Genomic DNA, 9,372 nt, shown 5'->3' on the forward strand with positions numbered 1-9,372 from the left:
TAAACCATAATACAGCATAATATTAATAATAAAAATGTATTGCAGTATGTGATTTTTAACGACATTTAAAAATGATGGTGTGTCTGACTCAAATATATATTAATTTCATTCATTCATTTTCTACCGCTTTTTCCTCACAAGGGTCGTGGGGGTGCTGGAGCCTATCCCAGCTGTCTTCCGGCGAGAGGCGGGGTACACCCTGCACTGGTGGCCAGCCAATCACAGGGCACGTATAGACAAACAACCATTCACACTCACATTGAACTTGGAATTGAACTCGGCTCTCTTAGCTGTGAGGCCAGCGCACTAACCACTCCAGCGCTGTGCAGCCCCTGAAATATATATCATTTAGGTATTAGAATAATATATCAATACAAAAATATGACTCCCCCAACAGTATTTATGAACATATATTATCCATCCATCCATTTTCTATGCCGCTTACCTTCACTAGGGACGCGGGGGTATGCTGGAGCCTATCCCAGCACATGACTCAGGGCACATATAGACAAACCTAACATGGATGTTTTTGGAACGTGGGAGGAAGTACCCGGACGCACGTGGGGAGAACATGGAAACTCCACACAGAGACGCCTAATAGAGATTCGAACCCAGGTATTTTGTTTGGCCAATATGCTAACCACTCATCCACCGTGCGGACCTAACATACATTATAGTGTTGCTAAAACAAATCTAACGGTGGTCCAAGACTTTTGCACAGTACTACATGTGATGTCCTGTACTTCATTCCGTGTTACACCGACGATGTGTGGGCGAGTTCGCTCGGCGCTTTGCTCTGCAGAGTGCCAGACACCGTGTCCGAGTCCAGCAGCTCTATGATGCTATAAGGGGAGCAGTCCTCCAGACCCATTTTTCCGCAGGCCCAACCGCAGAAGCCCTTCTCAAGGTCCCTGACAGCCTGCCACCACCCACTGAGTGCCCAGGATACCTGCACCACGGCGGAGTACAGCGCTAGAGACAAAGCCATGGGCATGATGAGCACCGGGTAGAAGATGATGAGGAAGGGGCAGATTGTAATCTTGTGCCAGAATGTCCGCTCCTCGTTGTACACAAGGAAGACGTTGTACCAGGTCAGAGTGCCGTAGTAGAACGAGGTGATGAAGGAAAGGATGAAGACCACGGGGGCGCAGGAGATGCTCCACAGTACAACATGGGGTCCCTGACATACACCCAACCTGCACGCACGGTTCGAGTCATCCCCTGCCTCGCACTCCGCGTCGAGCCGCTCCTTTGACTTAGCCAGCTCACGAAGCTCCTTCTCAGTCATGGTCACGTGGATGTCGACCACTTGGCCTTTCTTCTTGCCACGCGTGATGGTGCCTGTCAGTGTAACATAGCGGCTGTCTGGGGGGAGGCTCCAGCCTCCACCTGTTAAGAGGTAAAAGTCACAGACCACATGAGATGACTGGAGACATCAGCATGGACATCTATTGATGGAATATGATCGAGTAGAACCTTTAATTTGACCAAAATACTATCATTTACACCAAAAAAGAGAGCCCTAAATGCATCTTTAGGACACATATAGGACAACAATAACTACTCTGGGAGAGAATACGTTTTTGAGGAAAATGTGACACGGTCCAACCTCGGCCAGAATCCTCTAGCGGTCCCCAGCTAATCAGAATGCTAATCAAAAATTCCTTGACTTATTATATTCATTCATTCATTTTCTACCGCTTATCCTCACAAGGGTTGTGGGTGATGCTGGAGCCTATCCCAGCTGTCTTCGGGCAAGAGGCGGGGTACACCCTGGATTGGTGGCCAGCCAATCACAGGGCACATATAGACAAACAACCATTCACACTCACATTCATACCTATGGACAATTTCGAATTCGCTAATTAACCTAGCATGTTTTTGGAATGTGGGAGGAAACCGGAGTACCCGGAGAAAACCCACGCATGCACGGGGAGAACATGCAAACTCCACACAGACATGGCCGAGAGTGGAACTGAACTCGGGTCTCCTTTCTAAAGTTGTAGCCATTTCTAAAATTGTGGGACTCCAGCAAACTATAGTGAGAGCCATTTATCCACAAGTGGTCAAAAAATGGAACACTGGTGAACCTTCCCAGAAATGGCCAGGAACCACTATTCCATAGTGAACTCGGGGTACACCCTGGACTGGTGGCCAGCCAATCACAGGGCACATATAGACAAACAACCATTCACACTCACATTCATACCTATGGACAATTTGGAGTCGCTAATTAACCTAGCATGTTTTTGGAATGTGGGAGGACCACACAGAGATGGTCGAGGGTGGGATTGAACCTGGGTCTCCTAGCTGTGAGGTTTGCACGCTAACCACTCGACCGCCGTGCAGCCCTCAAGTAGTATGTTAAGACATAATTGTGTAATTTTGGGGCAAAAACCATGGTTCCACAGTATTACTTTTGTAAATATGTAAGCATGATGATATGTTTCCATGCTAGTGTCAAATAGCATCATACCAAAAAATTTAATAATTTTATAAAAACAATCAGTCCCTCAGTGACTATATTTCATTACAATAATTGCTTATTGTAGTGCACTCCCCTCAGTTTGCCTCAAGATGGAATTAATCAATTATTATTTCCATGCATTATCATTTCCATGATGATCAGTTAATTGATAATTGATTTGGACCCCCGTCTAGCCAGTACCGGGGGGGATAGCAGCAAATGCGTTGGCTGAGTCCCTGAATGCATGTGTTTCTTTAAAGGTAATTCAAGTAGTAACGGAATATGCATCATACATGTTATTAGTTACCAGCAAAGCAAATACTTTCAAAAAACTTCAAATATGTAAAACAGTAGCAATTTTGCTTTGTAGTGACGTATACCGTTGAGAGATGCTTCATTAAATCACAGTTAAGGTGAGCTTTTGACTTGCAATTCTCAACCATAACGCTAGAGGGTAGTGTTTTCCTGAGATTGAACAACCACAACTTTGGTTGCCTTGCTTATTTAGCTTCCTGTCGTGAAGAACTGGGACTGAAGATTCAGATTGTTGATAAATTGATATCAGTGCATTATAAAGCACCACATTTTACTGTCGGTATCACCAACAGCGTTGTAAAATTTTAAATTAATTCATTAGATTATAATTTATTTAAGGAAAATGGTAATGTATCAACAATCGGTACCTGTTACATTTGTTTACTTCCTGCTTTCCTAATATAGTTTTTTATTATTTTTATTATTATAATTTTATATTATTATATTTTGTATTATTTATGGTTATTATTATTTTTTTAATTAATTTTTTTTTAATTTTTTTTTACATTTTTTGTCACGTACCGAAGTACGAGGTGATATGACCATACAATGACATAATGGGTACCATAGTAACTGTCAATATAGTGACGAATGGCTGCGTGCAGAGACGACAGTTAAGTTTGCTGATATTGTTTTGGCACGGTGCGGCCCGACAGTAGCCTGTTTTGTTTTTGCAATAAAGAATAAAATAAAAATTAAATTAAATAAAAACATTGCCGGTTGACCACCTCCTCGTCACCCTTACTGCATCCAGGTAGACTTAACAATACAATCGTTAGCCTTAATGGTGCATTGCGATAGTGGTTGAGACAAGTGGCACCGTAAACAGAAGACCACCTGTTTAATGTCGTTACTCCGACACTGGATATGATTCACCTTTTGAACACTTTTTTGATGTGAAGAGAGACAAGATGCGTCACCTTCATTGGTAGGCGTGCAGAGGAAATTAGCCCCTTCCTCCGCGCTTCTCTCGGCTCCCTCTTCTTCACCTCCTTGGTCCTCACCGGGTCCCCTCTCCATGTCGGAGCGAAAGATGATAACCGACTCGGGACGCTGCTCTTTCTTCTTCCTCCTCTTCCTCCTGACAGACGGCCCCAGGTCGCCATCGTGGTTTGCTGATGATTCAGACCTGAGAGAGATGATCTGTGGGCTGCCTTCTCCTTCAGTTTGAGATTCCTCCACACTGGTCATGCTGTGAAATCTATGAAGTCTATTCTTTATGGAGATCTCATCCGTCGTGCTCAAAGTAGGAACTGTATGAATGACATAAAGAGACACATAAAGAAGGAAAGGCATTAGAATATTAGTATTTGTGTTACAAGTAATCCACAATGCACACAATCCTGACCTATATTCAATGTCCATTCATCCAAGCACTAATGCTAGCTAATAAAATCCACTCAAAAACACCATCTCGACTCACGCATAATGACGATATTACCAATAACAAACAAGGCTTGATCGATTTGCTCACATTGTTGCTTATTTAATGTGTTTTAGCTATTTATACCGCAAATCATAAAATAGGCGACATTATATTGCACAGCTAGATGACTCATATAAATATGTGTGTGTTTCTTACGGATTTTTCCTGATTAACCATAAATGAATGAATTCTTAAGGAACTAAACAGACAATGAAAACCATTATTCGCCCAGCTGATCTCCTCCCATTTAAATCCCACCCATGTCCGCTCTTTTGTCTACCGACACCACCCGGTAGGATAACGTTCTCTTATACGAATATACACTCTTACCTTAATCAGACTGCTGTTGTATTAAGAACATTAACAATAACCGCAAAAAGATGCTACATTAGTGTTGCACTTGGCAGCAGGGAACACGGAGCCGTACAGATGAGTTACGTAAAATGACTTCCTGGATACAGTGGAGCCGAGCGCGAGGCATGCCGACAATCTACGTTAATTTGTTTCCAGAATAGCACTAGCCGTCGGCCGTACAGATGCGTTACGCAAAATGTTTTCCAGAATAGCACCGAAGCCCCGCCCCTCACTTCCGTGGAGTACTATTCGAAAATAGCAAATCTTTTACCAACACGATATAATTACATTAAATTCGGAGACCAATTAAGAAAATTATATATTGTATGAAAAAGCTATATTAATTATTGAAACGTCATCCTGAAATGTAATGGTTATTCATGATCCGGTGAATTTTTTTGTATTTCATTTCAGTTATGAGCTTCTAAGCTAGCATAGCTGACACAACAAATATCTTATTAGCATACTTAATATTGACGAATAATGTGCTTGAGTGTGTAGTTTAAAGCTTCATTTAAACATAATTAATGTTAAAGGAAATGTTAAAGTCAATGTTATGCTAGTTGAGCCCCACAAATCAGCAAATTGAAGCTAAAAATTGAGGACAGCTAATGCAAATGCTAAAGCCACTATAACTAAAATGGCATTCCAAATTTCACCGAATATTGACAGTCTCCTTTGTCAGCTGGGTAAGTTATTTTTGTACTATTTTACTAACTTATATGTATGATGTATTTGTTGGCCTCAAACTATTTAAACTCTCAGCTAATGTGTTTAGGTGTTTGGCTAGCAGAGATGTTATAATGGATTAAATGAGTTCACATGAATTAATCATTGTATGTTGACTTTATTTTTGACAATTTGAATAGTTATTGAAGTCCGTGAGCTTTCTGCGAAGAAGACTCAAATCGACCGACAAATTGAAGGTAAATCTTAACCTATTTTGGGGCCATTATGAATGAAATCCACTAATTCACGAATGTGCTTACAGTTTATAAAGCTGACATCGCAGAAAAGAGGACTTCTAACCAAAAGATGCGCAGGAATATCGAGAAACTAGATGAGGACATTGGACTGAAACAGAACACTTTAAAACACAACAGGGCAGTTGCAAAAAGGTATGGGCAGATTATATTAACGCAAAGGATGAAGGGACTTAAAAAAAAATCTGTTACAGCATGAAGGCAACTCAAGGCTTGCTGATTCAGTATGAGCGGACTCTTATAGCAGAACTGGAGAGCGCTAAAGTCAATTACAGCAATGACAAGTGGGTCAATCTATTGCTAGTGTACTACATCATATACCGTTTACAATCACACACTGCTTTGTCTTTTGTCTGTACTTCTGACCCATCAAGGGAAGCGTATGGAGACAAAATTGTAAGCTACAGTAAGCTTTTGCAGTCTCATGAAAAGCCATTTGCTCAAAAGCTGCAGGCTTACAACGTTGACATGGAAAGCCGCGTCAAGACCTGCCATGATCAAGTGACGATAAAAGCCAAGGAAGTGGTGCATCTCACTGGTAACAATCACATCATTTAGTAAGGAGTATTAGGGCCACACTGAAAAGGAAACCAGTCATAAAGTTACGACAAAAATGTCTTACTGTCAGGGGGAAAAATAAAAAATTGCCACTTAATCTGCTCAAAAGATACGTAACTGTAAAATTGTCATTGTTCTTAAAAAAAATAGGCCTTCTCTTATCATAAAATTACCGTACCACTTTATTCTTGTAATAATATTATCTTTTAATATACTCTGCTCTGCTTCGTAAATATTTTTCTTATAATATATATCAATATATATAAATTTCATTTTTTTTGGTGTGTGACCAAAATTTAAAATAAATAAATAAAACTTACATTAAACTTATACTATATTGACAGTTACTATGGTACCGTTTATGTCATTGTATGGTCATATCACCTCGTACTTCGGTACATGACAAAAATTAAATAAATACATTTTTTAAAAATTCATAAAATTAAAAAAAAAATTAAAAAAAAAAAAAATTAGGAAAGCAGGAAGTGAACAAATGTAACAGTTACTGATTGTAAAAGTACCAGATGGAGGGGTAGGATTTAATAAGCTTTGCTTCTTCCTACTCCTTTTGGACATGTGGAACTGGGAACTGATTATGTGATGCATTCAATTGTAATCTGATGCATGTTCAAATGAAATTAAACCATTACCATTACCATTCTTTCCAGCGTGGCCCTAATGTTTTAAGTTAGTGCTCGGATGTTTTATAGCTACTTTTCAGTTAACATCCAATGTTTTACCAGATACCACTCCCCCTTCATCTTCCCCAGAGAAACCAGCTGACAGGTACCTACAGAAAACTGAATAATTCGGTGTAAATGGCTAACCAGAAAAGCTGAGGATTTTTCTTTCAGTGACCCCCAGCAGCTTCCCACAACAGAACCAGACAAAGAAACAGATACTTTATCCGTGGATGATTCTCCCGCTGTGAGTCTCAATGAGATAAAGGTACTGTGGTGTATTCTGTATTACTTCATCATAGATCATAGTACATCAATCGTCATTGTCTTGTTTAAACACAAACCTAAAGAGATGGCCGAGTGGTCCGGATGATGCGGCAGATGGGGATCTTGAGGGTCAGGAGAGGCCTTCATGCAGTGCTGATGACACACAGAGCAATACGCAAATTGTGAGGTTGAATTCACAGACAGACGGTAAGCAGAGATTTATTTGGCTCAATTTATAGCATATTCAAACTCGGTAAGGTTGTTAAATATTTATTTAGAGTCAAGTGAGATACACCGTGAAGAAGCAGAGGACAAGGAGCCTGGGGCAGTAAGTAACAAGTATTAAAGTCAATTAGTAAATAAAACAATGTTTAGTTTGGGCATATGTACCCAATGTTGTGTCTTGTGTAGAGTACTTACTCGTTACTAGCAAGATAACGAGTATCAGTAGTCAATATTATATTATATACCACAGTTGTGAATGTAAGACAAGGGTCGCGGGGGTGCTGGAGCCTATCCCAGCTGTCTTGGAGCGAGAGGCGGGGTACACCCTGGACTGGTGGCCAGCCAATCACAGGGCACATATAGACAAACAACCATTCACACTCACATTCATACCTATGGACAATTTGGAGTCGCCAATTAACCTAGCATGTTTTTTTGGAATGTGGGAGGAAACCGGAATACCCGGAGAAAACCCACGCATGCAAACTCCACACAAAGATGGCCGAGGGTGGAATTGAACCCTGGTCTCCTAGCTGTGAGGTCCGCGCGCTAACCACTCGACCGCCGTGCCGCCCTTTTCACAACGTTTTTGGGAAAATATTTTTAAAGACAAACCTTTTGAACCATTTTTTCAAAGCGGGTGTCTGTGTCACGGTTGCATCTCTCCCAGTCAGTGAGAGTGACAGGAAGAAAAGCTCTTTCTCGATTAGGGTGAAGTCATTTGGCACCAGCAGTTTGCATCTTTATCCAGATCCTCACCAAAATCTAATGGGTTCTTGAGTTTTTATGGTGTTTTAATCACAGGGCACAAACAGACAAACAACCATTCACACTCACATTCATACCTATGGACAATTTGGAGTCGCTAATTAACCTAGCATGTTTTTGGAATGTGGGAGGAAACCGGAGAAAACCCACGCATGCATGGGGAGAACATGCAAACTCCACACAGAGATGGCCGAGGGTGGAATTGAACCCTGGTCTCCTAGCTGTGAGGTCTGCACGCTAACCACTCACTACCGCGCCGCTGCTATTGAAAATAATTATTGTTATTGTTATCTACTGTTGGTTGTGTTTGTTTTTTTAAGGACTGTCAAAATGTCAATAGCTAGCTTTCCTTTGTGAATCTCTTGGAGATTAGTAAAGTAGAATATCGATCTATTTATGCACAGTATGACACAATGCTAACAATGTCTTGTAATAGTGTTCTTTTTGCTCACAGGCGAAGAAAGCAACAGCATCAGAGGTAGAGGAGGGAGCAGAGGAAGAAATGGAAGAAGGAACAGCGGATGAAGAGCAGGCACCAGGCAACGAGGGCAAAGATGAGGAAGTCACTCCGTGTCAAGTGACTCATCCTCCATCTTCCTCAGTTCTCGCCGCCACTGTGCCCGTTACACCGAGATTCCACTTTAAGTAAGGTCCCATCTTTTAGGTCTACCATGCTTTTAGGTCTACCATCTCTGTGGACACGACAAGCAAGAACTCATAATGAATGCCTGTGTGTTCACTTCAGCTTCAACCCAGCTTGTTCCCCGATTCAGGAAGAGTCCGATACCAAATCTCCGGCTTTCATGTTCTCACTCACCTCTAATCCCTGCACCCCAGGCTCCTCGAGTATCGGGTTTGATGTCGTCTCTTCTTGTGATGAGGTGAGGCGGGGGGGAATGGAACATTTTCACCGGAATGCACTCATGTCCCCCATTTTGCAGGATTTACCTTTTCCATTTGGAAGCTCTTTTTTCAACGAGAAGGTATAAGTCTGTCCTCCAAATGTCATTTCTTCTGTTTTCCAACTTAAAAGCAAAACAAACCTCTGATTTCTGATTTCAGAAAAACACAGAGCAACAATCAGGCGGTAAACAGCTCATCTCTGCATGCTTATAGCGTGTTACCTTGCTTTGATCTACATGTTGCAACACGTGTGTCTCTGCAGGCTTGGACTTCCTGTTCAACCAAACGGAGCAAAATGAAGACTTCCAATTTGCTTTCGCCTCCAAGAGCCCCACGGCTAACAAAGGAAAGACCACAGATGAATTCCCCTTTTCGTTCAACTTTTAAAAAAAAAGTTTTGTACATTCGCATACAAAGTTAAGAACA

The 9,372-nt window shown here is 41.4% G+C and overlaps 1 protein-coding gene across 2 annotated transcripts; it reads right to left on the bottom strand.

Moving 5' to 3' along the window:
• tmem169b (transmembrane protein 169b) lies at positions 1-9,193 on the bottom strand. Of its 2 annotated transcripts, XM_058082706.1 has the most exons (4): positions 8,861-9,193; positions 7,128-7,203; positions 3,703-4,035; positions 1-1,389 (listed from the first exon to the last, which is right to left on the bottom strand). In XM_058082706.1, the coding sequence occupies exons 2-4, from the start codon at positions 7,195-7,197 to the stop codon at positions 755-757; spliced, it is 1,038 nt and encodes a 345-aa protein (XP_057938689.1). In that variant the 5' UTR covers positions 7,198-7,203; positions 8,861-9,193; the 3' UTR covers positions 1-754. The 2 variants fall into 2 exon arrangements, with proteins under 2 accessions (XP_057938689.1, XP_057938690.1); XM_058082707.1 differs by lacking the exons at positions 7,128-7,203; positions 8,861-9,193 and adding an exon at positions 4,539-4,662.
• Between the last annotated feature and the right edge of the window lie 179 nt (positions 9,194-9,372).

The sequence above is a fragment of the Doryrhamphus excisus genome, chromosome 9 (genome assembly GCF_030265055.1).
Source record: "Doryrhamphus excisus isolate RoL2022-K1 chromosome 9, RoL_Dexc_1.0, whole genome shotgun sequence".
NCBI classification, from domain to species: domain Eukaryota; kingdom Metazoa; phylum Chordata; class Actinopteri; order Syngnathiformes; family Syngnathidae; genus Doryrhamphus; species Doryrhamphus excisus.